The sequence below is a fragment of the Haliaeetus leucocephalus genome, unplaced genomic scaffold, assembly GCF_000737465.1.
Source record: "Haliaeetus leucocephalus isolate CR32 unplaced genomic scaffold, Haliaeetus_leucocephalus-4.0 Scaffold373, whole genome shotgun sequence".
NCBI classification, from domain to species: domain Eukaryota; kingdom Metazoa; phylum Chordata; class Aves; order Accipitriformes; family Accipitridae; genus Haliaeetus; species Haliaeetus leucocephalus.
In genome coordinates this window covers 8,441,819-8,459,764 of record NW_010972809.1, presented here as the reverse complement: position 1 = coordinate 8,459,764, position 17,946 = coordinate 8,441,819, and the positions used below count along the sequence as shown (strand labels likewise).

The 17,946-nt window shown below is 42.1% G+C and overlaps 1 protein-coding gene across 1 annotated transcript; it reads left to right on the top strand.

Moving 5' to 3' along the window:
- The first annotated feature begins 376 nt into the window (after positions 1-376).
- NQO2 (NAD(P)H dehydrogenase, quinone 2) lies at positions 377-9,546 on the top strand. Its single transcript, XM_010573284.1, has 6 exons — positions 377-422; positions 2,067-2,231; positions 3,728-3,858; positions 6,088-6,201; positions 7,508-7,609; positions 8,754-9,546. Exons 1-6 carry the CDS (start codon positions 416-418, stop codon positions 8,925-8,927), a joined length of 693 nt encoding a protein of 230 aa, XP_010571586.1. The 5' UTR covers positions 377-415; the 3' UTR covers positions 8,928-9,546.
- Positions 9,547-17,946: the final 8,400 nt, after the last annotated feature.

Below are 17,946 nucleotides of genomic sequence, written 5' to 3'. Positions count from 1 at the left end.
CAGCAGGTACAAGCACCCGGGGCCGCGGCCGGCGCCGGCAGTCGTTTTGAAACCGAAAACCAGGAGCAGCGCCCAGCCCCTCCCGCGCGGACCGGCGCGGTCCCTGGGTGAAGCGGGAGGGCGAGAGCCGCTGGGCGCTGGTCCGGCGGCCCGGGGGCGAAGCGGCGCTCGGCGCTGCCGGCCCAGGGCTGGGCGAGGCCCGGCGTGAGGCGGCCTGCGGGGCCTGCCTCTCCCGCCGGCGGCGAGCCCTTCCCCTCGCAGCCCCTCCGCCTCCACACGGAATGGTACCTTTCCCGCTGAAACAGCGATTTTCCTTGTACCTTTTCCTGCTGTTTCTCACGCGAGCGAATTTGTCTTTTGAGTTCACAGGCCGCGTCAGTGTCTCAAGACAGAAGCTACTCGGTGCTTCCCGAAAATGGCAGGTAAGAACAAATACCGATAAAAACGCCCCGCGCTTCAGGCCTGGGCGTGCTGGTACGTGGCATATCTGTAATGTTTAGTTGGGATACTACGGTATTACTTTTTCAAAGGACTGAAATTACTTCAGTAAGCGATGCCTCTGAAAACTCCGGTCTCTCCCAGCACTGTGTCCGAGTGCCCCCAGCTCCACCGAAATGGAAACAAACCAGCAGCTTGCAGAACTAATCTTATCACATCTGTGCGCTCACCTCCAGCTACTGAACCACCTATTTACTGAGAGTTAGCAGGAACAGCAGAGAGGTAATGGCTTCTGGTATTCCAGAATAAGTTATGGAGCAGATGGTTAAATAGTTTATACACGTGTTAAATTTATGATAGCATCTGACCACAAATTTTAATAGTCTTTTGGCAAAGCTATTGTTTCATGGATGCTATGCACACTGGAGAAATAATCACCCTTTATAATTCAGGTTAAAAGTGAGGTATTTTTTTCTTCTAAGCCTTCAGCGCTGGTTCTATTCATTATCTCTGATACTTGAAACCTACCTGTCACCCTGAGGGTGCTCTGGGCTGTACTCCTTCTGTGTCCCCTGGAGAAACTGAACTCAGGAGATGCCTCAGGTTTTGTGTTGGCAGTCAAGAACCAAGAGCTGCATGTTTTTCAGATCCGGTAATTTTCAACAATCCCTGGAAATTTCATTCTCTGCGGTGTTTATATATAAATAACTACTACCTCAAAAAAAGTATTTCACATTTCCCTTGTGTTCAGTGATCAATTTTTTTTAGAGAATTATTAAAATTGAATGGCCTATGTACAGTAAAATTTTGAACAAGTAAGCTCTGATACACCTTGTTACATCAGTTTAAGAAGCTCCATCCCCAACATATCCATCTTGCTGCTCAGCTTACCTTAAAGCCACTTTGTCAGCAGTTTCAGATACACTAGGACAGCTCACTCTCACATCTAAGAAAATAATCATGTTGCTTTCTATTGAAGTTGCTGTGATGATGCTGAACTGGGATAGCGACATCTTAAACATCTACCCCAGTGTTTTCACTTGTGCAGCACTGAAATGGAAGATGAGGGGATCCCGCATTGCAGTAGGAAGATGCTCTGAGCTTTCAGAATTTGTTCCACAACAGTTTGAGGGAATCTAAGCTGGCACCACTTTGAACCCAGCGCACCCCTCACACTTGTGCTGTAGCTTGTCTGACCCAGCCTAGGGAGCTAAACCAGCAGACAGCTTTTGTTTTGGTTTAGTTTTTTTCCTGTTGTTGGGTGAGTTTTTGGGGGTGGGCAGTGGAATCGGATGAACACAAATGCTGACTCAAGAGGAGGGACTGGGTTGTGCTGATGTAGGGCAGTGTCACCTGCTATCGAAACGCACCCACTGTCCACTGAGTTCCACCTAGGAAAGCCCAGTGTAGCACAAAATTGCGGAATAGAGTGCATTTACTGATGATTTCCTCAGGAGTCACTCATTGCTGCTAAGCAGGAGTCAAATGCTGCCACTATCACTCTGTTTTCACTAGTTTTGTGCCGCTTGGAAAACACACTACAGAAAAATGAAGGACTGGCTCCACAACCTCTTTTGTATCTGGCTCCTATACTCAAAGGTATCTTCCGGTTTTCTTTCTGCCTCCAGGGAGAAAAGTCCTGATAGTCTATGCACATCAAGAGCCCAAGTCCTTGAATGGATCTTTGAAGAGGGTTGCTGTGGAAGAACTGAGCAAGCAGGGCTGCAGTGTAACAGTGTCTGATTTATATGCAATGCAGTTTGAGCCAAGAGCAACAAGAAATGACATTGTTGGTGAGACTACCCAAAATAGACTTTTTTCAACAATAACAACGAGACAAACTTTCACCTTGTCTATCCTGCTGTACTAACAATCCAGAACAACACTGTTAGGTGCACTCCAAAAAATTGTTGCTATGATTTTGTACAAATATCCCCCAACTAACAAGACCCAGCTTTTTATTTTCTATTAGCATTGACTAAGAAATGTCAGTGTAGCAACCCAACAAGTATCATCTTTATTTTAATAAATCTGATCACTAGAAATGGTCCCTCAATCAGAAAAATGAAATATCCATATAGTGCAGATTTGTAAAACAGTGTTTTGCCTTTAGACTAAAGTGAATGAGGGAAAATTACTATTTTTGTGGTATTTACAATCAACTGAAAACACTTTCTAAAAACCGTCTACTCTTAACAAACAAGATTACAAAGGCTTTCTGCAAGTTAGCTCCAGGCACTTAAGTGCTTGGGCTTTTGAGTTGTCTTGGCACCTCCTGACTACCTTGGTATTATATGATTACTAAAAATGACCAGATGATGCAGTTAAGACTTGAGAAAAACAGTGATGCTCTTGTTAGGCTTATGTGATATTTTCACTGTGCTCTTAGTAGCATGTAGCCCCAGTATTTTTCCAGGTTAGGAAACACAAAGCCATGACAATCTGTGACAGCTGAAACACTTTCTTTAAAACAAGAATCAAAAGGCAATAGCACAGGTCTAGTGCAAGCACTGGCAAAAAATGAGAAAAAAAAACTTGCTAATGACCAGACATAAGCATTTCTAAAAGTCCACTCCTGAATATGAACCTTGGCTCGTAGTGACATTACTGGAAGGGAAAAATGCATTAGCATGTGTCCACAATCAATTTCTGAAGTCCATTTCTCGTGGGTGAGAAATGCCTTCGGATAGCGTTCTGTGACTTGCTAGAGTTTAGTTCATGAGGCTCCTGCCACTCTCTTCTGCTAGAGATTGATGATCTACTAGTTGAATCAGCAGAATTGAATGTATCTATCTGATGTGGACATACTTGAATCAGCTCACCTAACTGTAGTGGAGTCAGCAGAGCCAGCCAATACTGGTTCCCCAGCCCCAGCTGAATTTTCTGGTTACAGAGGCTGAAAAGAAGCTACATAGTGCTTGTGACTGTGTGATGGTTTCAGTAATCCCTAATGCAGAGGCAGAGCAACTAGCAAAATTCTCCTAAATCATCCACCTGCATCACCAGAGTCTAGAGCCAAGCTTAGGTCCTCTTACTGCACTTTATATGTTGCCACAGAAAGGCAAAAGTTTTAGTAGTCTGAGACGCTATATTCCTCTTCAGTTTAAAATCAAATCGCCATCAGCTGTGATGCTGCTGAATATCCACAGACACACAAAAAAAAAGCAAGTGGGGAAATATGGAAAGCAGTAGCTCAATTTAGAACTGTAGATTGCAGCATATATTTAATTCTTATTTGGCTACAATGCTAGAAACAAGGCAAGGAATGACTGTTCACTTCTACCCACAGGTTGCTTGCACAACCCAGAAGAGTTCAATTATGGTGTGGAGACATGGGAAGCTTACAAGAGAGGAGATTTGTCCAATGATCTGATTGAAGAGCAAAAGAAGGTGCAGGAAGCAGACTTAATGATTTTTCAGGTCATTATTTTAAATTGTATTAAAAAAAAGACTTCAGCTGTAATATATAGGGTTGAACAAAAGAAAAGCAATAGTGAAAAGATTATAGATTTCATTAGGAACGTTGAATCTAGCCAGAGTTAAAAGAGGTAGTAGCTCTGCCATCAACATAAAACAATCTGTATCCAGCATAGCAATTTCAAGGTGTCTGGTTTTTCTGATATCATGTGGATTTTAGAAAATATAAAAAATACCAGGTCATGTGTGAGCATTATTCATGCTAGCACAGTATGAGTTTTTCACACAACAGTGCAACACTGGCATTTTTGGAGAGTAGGAAGGCATCTGAAATTAGAACCTTAAAATACTTGAGTAGAACTCACAGCAGTGCTTCACTTAAAAATTAACATTCAAAAGTAGTCTGATTGCATAGGTTTTGTGAAAACTGGTCCTCACACTACCTGCACTCCAAAATGATTGCATTGAGCAACTCAGACCAGAAAGTATTGAGTGCAAAATAATACTATAATTCTCAATATGAAAATCGTGCCATGTTATCAGGCAGCCTGATACTACCCCCTTGTCTTGGAGCTCACCCAAAACAAACACAGATCTACACACAGAGGTGCGTGTAAGGGCTTATGGCAGCCCCACTGAGTTACAGGTTTGGGATATGGTAACAAACACCAGATCAACAGCTTTAGGAAAAAACACTCTATCTCTAAGTAATGGTAGAGTAACTAAATACAGATCAGTACTACAATTATCTGGGTCATTACAGCAGCAAATCCAGTAATTCAGTAGCACAATTATCCAGGTTGAAACAACAGCAAATCCAGTAATTCACCAACACGTGGCCAAACTTCATATGTGGATGCACAAAAACATACATGACCATAGTTATCAGGCAGGCTAGCAGAAAGCAGGGCAAAGCTTATTTTCTGGGCAAGCAGCTGGGAGCAGCCAGTGGTCTCAGGGAATTGGGACTTCCCCAACCAGACTGTCCTTATTTATTGCTGAGTTGCAGAAGCACTATCTGGACTTGCTAACGGATCATTACACCCCATCTCCACTCCCCACTGTGCCAGCTCTGTCCTTGGTGTCCACAACTCCCAGAAGTACTGTATAAAGCAATACTAGCCTCACATTTCTCTGTGTGCCTGTGTGACTGTTGGCTTTAGGCATAGCCTATATATATTCCACTGCCCAATTCTAGATGAAATTTAGAATATGACCATATCTCAATTAAGCATTTCACAGTAAGTCTTCATCATTTTTACGCTATTGCTTCTGAGATAAGTATAGTAAAATATCCCCTGAAGGAAGTGGTTTCTTTCTACTTTCTGTCTGTAGAATGCTATGAAATTGAGTATGTTCTGGTGCAGAAAAAAAAAAAAGAAAGAAAGAAGAAAAAAAAGCTTCTCAAAGACACCATAAAGTAATTTAAAATTAACTGCAGACTAAACTCACCACTTCCAAAGATAATGGTGATTGCCCAGTTTCCACATTGTTTCCGTCTTGAATTAAGCCACATATGGCTAAGTTTTTACAGAATTTCTTCTTCTGTACTGCAGCGTGTACCAAGGTTTAGGGATAGTGATGCATCCTAGAATAGGAGTCCTTAAAGCATTCAAGATAATGCAAATAAGACGTGATAGCTTTAGGCTGTAGTCCCATGAGCTAACTGAAGAATCTAGAAGTAGAGGATCCTACTGTTAAAGAAGTTCTCTTCTCTATAAAGTGATTCAGGGTCATCATGACACCAGGGCATGAAAGTAAGCCTTTCTTAAGATCCCATGGCATTTGTCAGCAGTCTGTCAGATCAGAAGTGATCATCAGATGTCAGTCCTGGTAATAAGGTTCTCTGTATGCATTTTGGCCACATTCTCCATTAGAGCATATGTTCCTTTGGCATTGCAGCAATAGGAGACACAATTCTGTACAGTCTTAAGTTTGAATTAAATGGTGCCTTCCTGCTTCATCATATTCCAGTTTAATTTGTGTGGAAGCCCTCACATTCACTATGGTGTTAGTGTGCTGTAGGTGCTCAAGTAAGTACCTGAGACTACTACATACAGAAAGCACTTCATTTATTTTTGCCAGGCATAGTTACTGCCTCTCCTGACAGAGAGCTGAAGGAAGGCATGTACAAGATCTGAACAGATTAAGAGAATAGGATTTAGCCTGTTGACCAGGCCTAAGGATGGCCCGGACTCTCTGTGCTAACAAGGTAATTTACTTTTTGCCTAGTTTCCCTTGTATTGGTTCAGCATGCCAGCAATCATGAAGGGCTGGATGGACAGAGTCTTGGTCCAAGGATTTGCTCACGAATTTCCAAACTGTTATGATTCCGGTTTGCTCAAGGTATGTTTCTGATATTGTTTTAAGATCATGATTTGCACTTGTCTGGCTTGTTAAAAGTGTCTGAAAGGTAGTACAATAAGGCGAATGCAGTGCTTGCTAAAGATTTAAGCAACCTCCTAGAGATTTTTAGCTGGCCTACAAAATGGGCTTTGTAATTTGGTAGGTGTATCAGAGTGCACTGGGGTGGCATACAGCTTGCAAACAGTTTAAATCAATCAATTTCCTAAAACTATAGTATGTCATTCTTCCCACCACTATAGGACTGCACAAATCTGTAATGAGTGATATACTAGAATAGGTGACAAGATCCTGTTCTGGGATTAGATGTCAAAGTTTGGAATTAAACTATAAAACTTAATCGGAAACCTGAAATAGCCAGTGCACGAGCCTCTGTCCCAGCTATCTTCTTTCAACCTTTTCTTCTTTGTAGCTTATAAATTAAGCAAGATCAGTATCTCTAGATGACAGTCCATAAAATTTTAATTCTCCACGGCACTGAGAATATCCCTGGAAAATGTCGGCCCACTGTCTGATGGATCTTACTTGGTGACAACTGTAGCATCCAGAAACAATATTAGTTTCATGTTTATGTTCACTGCATATTAATCTCTGTAATTTCTGATCTTCTTAACAATTCCAAACATTTCAGTTTGCTTAAATTTCAGAAATGGCTGCCTCACTCAGATGAATAGGAGTAATCCCCAACGATCATAGCTGCATGCTGAGTGCAGGCTCAAGGCAGTTTGGATACTGTGCTGGAAAAACGTTATTTCAATTACGGAAGCTAAAACTGAGTGGGTAGAAGCTGAGCACAAGCCTATGGCTAATACCGGTTACAGAAGCAGAAGAAACACAGGGGTTTAGAACACCTGAGGAACACCCTGTCACCTTGGCAAGTGACAAGCAAGCCCAAGTTTGAAGGAGGACTGTGGCATTCAATTTCTGCCTCCAGGAAGGACAGGGATAAAGGGATTCTCAGTAACAGAGTGGTTTCTAGCCACAGTTTTCCAAACATTGCATAGGGGAGAACAAGGGTCAGTCCTGCTGCATGCAAGAGTGTCAGACATGTAATTCCTTTTCTTTTTAACCTGTATCTGCCCAAAGCCCTGACACATAGTCCAATTGTCTACGCTGTATGTTGTTAATCTTTGCCTCAGAGCTGCTGCTACACATAAAGTCTGGGAAAGAAGAGGACACCACCTCCTCTAGAAATTTATGCTGTTCAGGTTCCCCTGAATATCTCTTGAACTATTTAGCCATTCTTCTTTAAACATGCCTAACTCAAGCACTGCTTTCTTAATTCTAGAACAAATTAGCCCTGTTTTCTTTCACCACTGGAGGAAGCAAAGAGATGTATGCAAAAGGAGGTATCAGTGGTGATATTCGCTACCTCCTGTGGCCCATCCAGGTATAATATATGAATATTTGGTTGTTCTTTGCCTTAATTTTTATTATTCCAATTATTTATAACAGTTGTATTATTGTTTCTTTTATATGAAATATAATGTAATAAGAAAGAATTAAGTTGTCAGTTCCAAGCATCTGCAGGTTATAAATTGGGCCCTAAAATCCTGAGACTACTTTAAAAGTGCACAGAGTTTTAAAGTTGTTTTGTTCCCCTTCCTCCAGACTGGAATCTGGAAAAAGCTCATACTGTCAGTCTTTTAAGTTTCTCTGGTATTATAGGACTTCCTTTATCCCTGGTGTGCAGGATTTCTTTTCCCCATAGCTACCTGATTCATGTAGGATGCGGGGCAGGAGGGGAGTCACGCATTATCCTGGTATTAATGATCAGCATACGAAAGTTAGCATGCCTTTTCTTATTGCTACCCTTTTATCAGAAGTAGCAAGCATGCTTTGAGAAATTTAGGTGGTAAGGCAAAGCTACTACTTGATATAATACAATGGATGTGCTTAAGTTCTTTGGTCTCCTACCCATTGCGATTACTAGCTGTCTGCCCTTGTGAGGCTATCTAGTGGCAGAGCTTGCAAGTCAACATGACAAAGAATGAAACACAACTGTAAATTCAGAAATACACAGAGGGAAAATGGCAAGTTGAGCTGATCTGAAAGGCACTAGCCTTCATTCAGGATTGTTTGGCTAAGCCAGAGGCAAAAGGTTAAAAAAAATACTTAGAAGTAGATGAGAAATACACTGCAGTTCAGGAACAATCTGTGGAGATTCAAACAGTACAATGAACTTTAGGCTGTCTCTGATCCTTGCAAATTTAATAGCATACAGCAGGCGAAGAGAACAGTTCTGTGGGTTTAATAGAACTTAAATAGCACAAAGCAGAATAAATGAAGTTGACCTTATTTTTCAGTGTATTATATGTCATTCTACCTAATGTCTAGCCTTCACTAGTGACTGCCAGGACAGGTAATGAACTTTTGCAGTTTATTTCCCTTCTCCTGGTAAATGCACAGGTTTAGAAAACCTGCCTTATATTGGGCCAGAGAAACAGTTTCAGATTTGAATCTTCTACATTCTTGAACTGAAAGTGAAAGACTAACTATTTCCTGAGGCATTTTTTTCTTTGCTTTGAGTCCAGCATGGAATCATGCACTTTTGTGGCGTCAAAGTCCTTGCACCTCACATCTGCTTTGCTCCAGAGTATGTGTCTGAGGAGAAGAGGAAGGAGATGCTGATTGCCTGGGCCCAGCGTCTGAAGGCTCTTTGGAAGGAAGAACCCATAAACTGCTCTCCTGAGTGGTATTTCAAGTAATGTTCAGGTACAAGACTACAGAGAGAAGACTTTTTTTTCCCTCCATTCTTTTTGGTGCTTTCAGTATCTGAATGCTAATCTCCTAATTTGAATGTATTGTAAGTATCTTGAGTACTACACCTAGCAGCTTAACTGACAATATAGCATTTATCTTCATTGATTCTTGAGGGATTCTCTTCAGTGATCGGTGCAAAAACCTTTATGAAGAATTATCCTTGCTCATATAAACAGTGACATCCTGCCTACAAGTGGTTAATAACACAAGCGGTATTTAGTTGCAGATTATACCGTTGCTGCTTATGAAACAGTAAAGTACATCGTCAAGTTTATTTTAACAGTTTTTGTACCAGCTGCCACTTTTTTTTTTTTGCCAGGGAATATGCTGACCATACTTAACCTTGTTATGGCCAATCCTGTTCTTTTAAATGAGAGCTTTACACTTGTGCCTTTGAGCTATGAAGCCAGATCATGAATAATGCAAAAGGCTGTACAGTTGCACAGTGACTTAGACAACTGGAAAGCCTTGTGGACAGCCTTAGGCTTTTCCACATATTTACAAAGCAATATTAAAGCTATGACAGACACCAGAAGAGGAGAAAAACCAAATACAAATATCATATAGCAGTATGTGCATGTATTGCCTTTCTTTATAAAATGTATCTCCCATTTGTAAAGTATGTAGTTTCCTAAAATCAAAGGCAGTTCTGTATTTTTGTTACCCTAAGTAATGACAAAAAGGAATCCAATCTGTTCCCTGCCCTTTCACACCACTCCGTATTGCTGTTTGGGTCTGGAGGGCTGGGTGCATCCCCTCCGGCATCAGTGTAGGTGGGCTTCCTTGGGGAACCTCCAGCACTGGCAGTTGGTGAGGCAGAACACCTACCCTAAAAGCTGCAGGAGCACTGTCTGTCTATGAGCCAGGATCTAGTAGGACAAAATAACTGTCTGGCTCTTAACATCCGTGATTTTTACCTTGAACTTTAGTGGGATTATTTTTGTGTTTGAAAGCTGTTAACCCATTTTGTGCATATGGCAAAGAGTGGGTTTCTCTCTTAGCTACACAATTTCTTGCTTTAATCAGCTTACCTAACAGCTGGCTTTGCACTTTGATATTAAAATAACGTGGCCCGAATAAGAAACTGTCTTCTAAGTCACTGACAAATGACACTTAGGCCTCTGCACAGAGAGCATGCATCTGCCATACATTCTTTGTAGCAGCCTTGTCATGCCCCACCCTTATGTTTCTTTAAGGGCTATTTGGATAATAAACATGCTGAGCCCAGATTTTGGAGTGGCAGCGTAAGCTTATACACCAGGCTGGGAATTGCTACCACAGGGAAAGAGTCACATGTTCCTGTTTGTCACTGTATGAAGTGAAGGTCAATTTCTAGCAGAGACAGACCCCTGAAAGCAGTGCTGCCCTAAGTTTTTGCAGATGTCTGCCTCAGTGCATATGAGTCAAAGTCTTTAGGTTACACAAGCAAGAAATTTGCTTTCGCTCAGTAACTCTGGTATAGGAAAAAGAAAGTGAAAGGGAATAAAATGGAAAATATTATACATAGAAGTTGTAGGAAAAGCAGATTCTTGCCTAAAAGACCTAAGGAAAACAACTTTAAGTTACCTGAAGAGAGACTGAAGGACAAATGCAAATATTAAAATTGGATGGGAGAGGAATTATCCTTATGTTCACTGCGTTCAGTTACCAGACTATTCAAGAAAGAAGGAAATGGATAGCAGAAAGCAGAAGTTGCAACTGTCAAACCAAATGTTACTGTGCTGGATCAATTGCAGAGCTTAGTGGGTTTAACTGTTAGATGAAGAATCTCAGACTGACCTATGTGATGAAGATACACTTCTTCACACTATTTGGCAGATGCATGCCAGCTCCCCCACACATGGTAGCATTAAGTGCCTATATTAGACTGGATATTTGTAATGTAAGTATACAAGAGTGACTGTGCTGGGTCAGAACAAGGATCGTCCAACCCCAAGTTTTTTCTCCACAGTGGTTATAGGCCAGGAAGAGCAAGCACTTCCCCTGAATACTGTCCTGGGCTTCAACTATATTTAGTGTGGGGGATTTCCTGAGCTATACATGTTTTCTCTATATTTACCAAGCCAAGTAGATGTCTGCTCTGAATTTTGTTCAGTCTTCTCTTAAATTCATGCCAACTTGGAGCAGCCAATACTTTTTGGCAAAGTTCAGCAGGTCAGCTTTTTCCTTGCATGAAGCATTGGAGTGGGGAGTGATCCCAGGGAGAGTGAAGCACCTGGTTCCCAGTAGCTTCGTTTGATTCCTCCCAGTCAACAGTAAATGATCAGTCCCATCCACCCTTTTACATGGTGCTTACAGTTTTGTAGATGTGTGTCACCTCCTCACCTAAATAATCTTCTCAGGCCATGGAGTCCTGTCCTGCTCAGTTGTTCTTTCAAAGGAAGGCATTGGCCTTTGGTCACTCTTGTTGCTCTTCTCTGAACTCCTCCAGTCTCACTATCCCATTACTGAGAAGAGCAGACCAGAAAGTGCATGTGGAGTCAACTCCATGACTTTTGGATTTATATGACTTTCTCTGCTCCTTTCCTAATAATTTCTGACATATGATTTGCTTTAGCTAATGTTTTTTCTGTTGTAACCCTAGATGTTGGCCATCAGTGGTAATGGTCAGCTCAGGGGCCATTATTTTATACATCAATTGTAGGATAATTCTTTTTCCACATGCGCACCCCTTTACATAACTTGAATTTCACTTCCTGTCTCATTGCCCAGTCACTCAACCATTTTTCCAGAGCTCTTCACAATCTGCTTTCCTTGTCCCCCCTCTTCTGAGTAATCTGTATCATCAGCAAACTTTCTCAACCTCACTGCTCGTAGCCCTTTCCAGATCATTTTCAACAGCTCAGATCCCTGCACTTGTAACCTCCCTCTGTTCTGAAAGCTAATCATTTACTGTTGCCCAATTTGTCCTATCTTTTAAACACATCTCCATGCCATGACCTTCTTTCTTATCCCGTACCTGCTTAGTTTTCCTTAAAAAAAAAAAAAACTGATACGAAACTTTGTTAAAAGCCTCTTGGAAACACAAGTAAACTATATCAGCCGGATCACCATTCTGCATATGCTTTAACTCCTCCTAAAGTAATTCTTCAGGTATATCATTCCAATTCGAAAGCCATTGTACGAGGGGGTATACAATAAGGGGGAAACTGAGAACCACTATTCAACTGTGACTTTCCGCAGCCAATCTCTGTCCTCATGTGTGTAGTCTGTTCTCATACAGAAAAGTTCCATGTGCCTCGTAATTCTTGTCACTTTCCTTTAGTTCATGTCTGGCTCTCCTGTGTCTGTTCAGAGAAGAGGTAATCAGAGCTGTGAGCTGTATCTCAGCTGTGGACATATAACAGATGAAACCACATTTGCTGAAGGGTGCTGCTCTTGCAGTGCTTTGGAAGCCAGTCAACTGTGCAGTGATAGGGGGTGCTGAGCCAAGAGTTCATGTCCTTATCCTGACATGCTTTCAGTGCCTGCTATACAGCACACTATACAGGGGCACACCTATGTTCTGGCACATGCCTTTCAAAAACTCAAGGGAGAATTTTACTGTGTAGAAAACCAATAGAGTGGTCTGTGGTTAACGAGGAGAGAGAAAGGAAGTGGCAGTATTAGTTTCCTAGTAGTACTGGAAATGTTACAGACAGTTTGATCTAAAGAATGCTTACCCTGCTAAATCACATTATGCTAAAAGACAAATGTAGTCCTGTCAAAACAGCACTGATTTCATCAGAATAAAGCTAGAATTAGGTGAGTAACCTGTAGCTGCATTTCAGGCTGGGGAGAAGGGTATAACGGCAACATACTTTCCTCTTCCATTTAGTCTGGGATTTGAGTTTTTGTTGCTGGTGGTACTCTTCTCCCACACACTTTCAGGCAACTTTCTGGTCTTCTTCTCTACTTGTTCCAAAAATCATGACTGAATTTCTTTTATTTGATGTTCTGATATGGCAGGTGAAACGTGCTTGCAACTTCAGAAAAACACAAGGAAACAAATAGATCCCCATCTGAACTATGTTATCAAGAAGCCTCATAGCTTAGAGAAACTAAGACTGATTTCTTGTGGTAAGGTGCTTTCAATCCAGGTTTCAAGAAAAATTAATGTTTAAAGGCAAGTGTGGATAGTTCTTTCTTTGGTTTAATATTTGATTCATGGAACAACATTAATGTCACTGTGAGATTAGCTGCCTGCTTGCAGGGGAATGTATTTTGCAATAGACAAGTTATCAAAAGGTTGTGCTGAAGAGAGGAACAGCCAATAATAAATACCATGTATAATTGACGTACAACCTTTTTTTTTTTTTTTTTTTTCCCAAAAAAAATCCTACTATGTTTGTAGATATCCTAAAGCCTAAAGAGCCTACAGTCCACAGGAGAGATGCAAAAAATTTAAGCTTAGGGTGCTCCTGAGTTTTAGTGCTGGATAACTGTCATTCTAAGGGTATTAAAATACCTACTGTATCCATACAAAAATGAAGCTCCAAGATCCATGATGTTTCTTTTTAAATTAGGTGATTCACTACAAAGAGTAGCCAAGAGAGCTATTCCAGCCTTAGTTCCAAAACTCCTATTAAAAAGTATAATAGAATCTTTGACTACAAATATTTGGGGAAGCAGAGGGCTTAGTCCAGAGCAGTAGTCTCACATTTCAGCAGCCTCATTTTAGGTCCTTCAACATAGTGGCAGCAGTTGATCATTTCACAAACAAGTCAGGGAAATGTCTATTCCTGCAATACTTTTGTTGATTCTATCTTACTCTGCTGGTGTTCATATATTTATGGAAACATTCTCCACAGAACAAAATACCAAGGAAACACCTATTGAAGAATTTGTGTCACAGTGCTTGGTGCAGACTGATGTAAAAAAAAAAAAAAAATTAAAAAAAAAATTATAAATACTGGAGAAGTTCTTATTTTTTTGAACAGTAAAATTTAGTGAAATAATGTTTTATGACCAGTTATTTCCAGCCATCCAAAGACATTTTTAAACTCGTCCAGATTCAGCAGTATTGGTTTAATGCAGTCTGAATGCACAGGAATTCTGATCTCTTTAGAAAACTCAGTAAGGAGACAGAAGACCAGTTTCTTCCCTAGGTTTGTGCAACTGAAATACCCCATAGCTGGTTCTGAATTACCAATTGCCCTTGATGAAATGAGAAAGCATTTTGTTAACATCCAACAGAGAGAATAAACCAAGGCCTAACCAGCTTGTCAAAGCAACAGACTGTCACAGAGGACTGCCACGCCTACAAATGCTATGTACTCCACTGAGATGTGCAGAGCAAAGGTGGTGTCTTTACTGGAACTTCATATGAAGCCAAGGGGAAACAAAGTCCTCTCAATATACTCTACATGTACACCCTTGTATTTCTGTCATCTGTTGCTAGGCCACACCTCAGCATCTAGGAGAGACCTCAGGTGGTCCTCTTCTGAACTTAACTGCAGTGAAAAATTGTGGCAGCAATCAGTCACAAACAGTGGTTCCCAAGTCTCTTGGGCATCCTGTTCTGTGTTTGGACTCCCTGGGGGACATGGCCCTTCTCCCCATGCATCAACACTGTTGGTTGCACAGTGCTACAGTTTCTCTCAGCCCTCTGGGTGCTCAGAGAAGTACAACAGAAGTTTTGTTGCATTGATGAGCCAAAGCTAGCTAATATCATGGCTTCTTTCTGTAAAATCAGCTGTAGAACATAATACCTTGACAGCTGTTGGACAGCAGTGGGATCAGTCAGACCAGATAATGCTTTAGCTTTAGATTAAAAGGTAGATTACAAAAAGATTACAGACAAATTTCTCCTTAGGGTTTTGCCCACCGATGATCCCCCTCCCCAGAGTTCTGGGCAGGGTGCTGAGCCCAGAATTAATGTTTCAGCATTGACCCATCTCCAGAGGTGAGAACCTCCTGTGCAAGGGAACACTTATCCCTGCTGGGCTCAGCGGAGCCTTTAGCTGGGGACAGCCACAGCACCATTACGCTCAGGTCCCTATGGAGCTCGCAATTCATGTGAGACATGGAGAAGGAAAACCCTCTAAAGAGATACCTGGCAGCAAACTGCAGGTGGAGAGGAAGAAGTGGAAAAATTCAAACCTTTGTAGGCAAAGCTCACTATACTATAGCCTTCAAAGTTAATACCAGGAAAATAACCCTGTGTGAAGTCACTCTCCTGTTATGGCACAAGCCTACTGTAATTTGATTTTAGTTTTTAAGATTAATGAGACAGGTAACCATTCCAGGTAGCCATGGTCTAGCACTGTGGAGTTTTGACACTTTTTATTTATCAGCCCATACAATTTTTCCAGTGGTGCAATGAAATCTGCAGGTTTCACATACAGCAGTTTTCACCCTGCTGACAATAAAACCAGCTACATGTTAAAAAAAAAAAAAAAGCATTTAGAATTCTATATATTTACTTTTTTTTATGTCAGTTTTAATAAGAAGAATGAGATTTTTAGTACAGAGTAAGTGAAGGTTTGGTCAAGATTAGCAAAATCTTCAGTTAAAGTAAAAAGAACTAATGGGCTTATTTTATTTTCATTAATACTAAAATTGAAAACTTCTGCTCACATAAATGCATTATGGTGAAAAGCATTAAAACTGTACTGGCCTTATCGTCCAGTTCAGGATAACCTTCCTTTCTTCTCAGTCAGAATTAAGATATTTCTCCATAAATTCAGATTGCATTTTTTGATCAATTTATTTTTCCCTATTCATTTTGAGAAGGACTGTCATAACTGGCAACACTGACCTCTAAGCACCAACAAAAAAATGCTAATTTCGGTCTTTTGCCTAGCGCTTGTTGGCAAACCACCACTGAATGAGACTGAAACCTTTTTAACCACACAATTCTTATAAATTTAGCCATCTTACTTCCTGCCTTCAGCCCATGTCTTCAGCCACACACACAATGCAAAGCTCAAAAGCAGAAAAAAACAAGCCGAAACAAAAAACCTCGGAAATAAAACATTATCAAAAGATTTCTGTAATGTTTGGGATTGCCACAGAAGACCAAAACTGCATGATCAGCCCACCAGAGATACCATGTCTGGAATTCCTTCTGCCTTATTTAGTTGACAAATGTCCCAGATTCTCTGGACTGCAGGTTTAATAACATCCTCCTTACAATACCTCACAATGTGGATGGACATGAAACGTCTGTATTCAAACTGTGATGAGCTTAGTTTGGCAATTCAGCGTAGCTGTCCTGTGTCTCCTCATTATAGCAGGTGTGATCAGCCCTTGCATCTGCAGCTGTCAGAGCATTAAACTCCTGTTCTGGCTCAGTACTAGCTGATCCAGAATCAGTGGAAAACAGAGATACGCTGGGCACATGCCAATACCGTTGCCAAGATTTTTTTTAAGAGTGAAAATGATTGCACTGAGCATTTTTTGGAGAGTTCTTGGAAAGAAGCCTCTTGTTCAGTTTGTCCAACAAGGTGCAGAAAACTGCCTCAAGTCTTGGAGAGAAAACTTGAAAGCTATCACCAAGGCTGTTCTACCTCTCCAAAACTGCAGCCACCTGCATTCTACTGTTTCCCATCTGTCTTTCCAAAGAGACACCTTTCAGAAAGCTGGAAGGTGGGAGCCACCTGCTCCTCGCAGATGAACATGCTGGCCAGCAGAAGGCACAAATGAGACTGTATCTTCTAGAAGGGCAGATAAGGGTACATGGGTGGTTTAGGAATTCAGATACTATGTTGCTGACCATGAAGGACAAATTCTGTACTTGGAGAGGGCCACAGGCCCAGAAAGTGCCAGCGTTACACACCAGCGCACCCATGTAAATCCCCAAGGCCACATAATACTGAATGGGGTTCTTTTGTTTGCTAATGTTTTGTTTGTATGTGGCAGGAATAGGACTGGTACAAACATAGCCTCAGAAGTCCTCCACAGCTGAGGACTCTATCCATGAAATCTACCATGGGGCCTAGCACAGAATTAAATCAAACCCTCTGTGGCCATTGTGCTTCTTCCAGATCTAGGGCAGTCGGGGGCCTCAGCTTCCACCAGGAAAGAGGACCAGGTTCCTAGACCACTTTTGTTCTCTCATCACTACCAGGCTTGCCCTCCAGCTTTAGAAAGGCTCCCTCCCTTAAACACGAGCTGTGGGCTGCTCTTGTCCTCCCACATGGATCTGCTGCTGCTGTTCTGGTAGTGCCTAGTAGTACTGAGCCGCAAACTCCACAGCATCCACAAAGCACCGTGGGGAACGCAACAGTTCCCCAGAATGGGAAGGCCACGGCAAAGAGGGTAGACACTCATCATCACCATTGTTTCACTGGAGGAAAGGCGAAGGGGTCAGTCTTATGTCAAGAAGCTGTGTTAGACACTATTTCTATATGAGAACAGTTTTCCTAATGAAAATAATAGAATATGTTAGTTATGGCATCTTCTTTGCTGTTAGGACAATAACAAACTACATAAAATCTGTCAGAGATGCCCTAGACACACCTGACCTCTGCAAGAGGATGGACTAGATGGTTCATGGCGGTCCTTTTAGGTTACGTATTTTTGCAGCGATCCCCAAGACTGTTGACAAAGAGGAGAAACTCCTGCCTCCACCCTTCCTGAACGAAAAGCTGCCTCTTCGGCACCAAAACAACAACAAAGAAATGCATTTCGACCACGCATCAAACTCCCAGCTGCTGTCAGTCTCGATAACGTGGCCAGGTTTGCACCATTCATAGATGGTCAGCACCAGGCTCACACCGGCGGGTGGGCGCTGGGAGCCGACCCCTTCCAGGCGCCGGCGGCGAGAGGCAGCGATGCTGGGAGGCGCCGGGTGCCTGGGCAGGCAGGGCTCGCACCCTTCTTCCCGGCAGCGGACGTGCCTTTCGGCGCACAGACCCGGCCGCTTTGCAGCCCCGCGGGCAGCAGCAGCTCCGCGGCGCCCTCGGGCGAGCCCGAGCCGCCTCCTCTGCTTCCGAGCAGGCGCGGCGGCGGGGTGTGCCGAGCCCTCCTCCCGCCGCCGCG

What these genes read in the sequence shown, in the direction of transcription:
- NQO2 (XM_010573284.1), top strand. An exon ending in CAGACTTAATGATTTTTCAG is followed by an intron (nt 3,859 to 6,087) that starts GTCATTATTTTA and finishes CTTTTTGCCTAG; the next exon opens with TTTCCCTTGTATTGGTTCAG. An exon ending in ACCTCCTGTGGCCCATCCAG is followed by an intron (nt 7,610 to 8,753) that starts GTATAATATATG and finishes CTTTGAGTCCAG; the next exon opens with CATGGAATCATGCACTTTTG.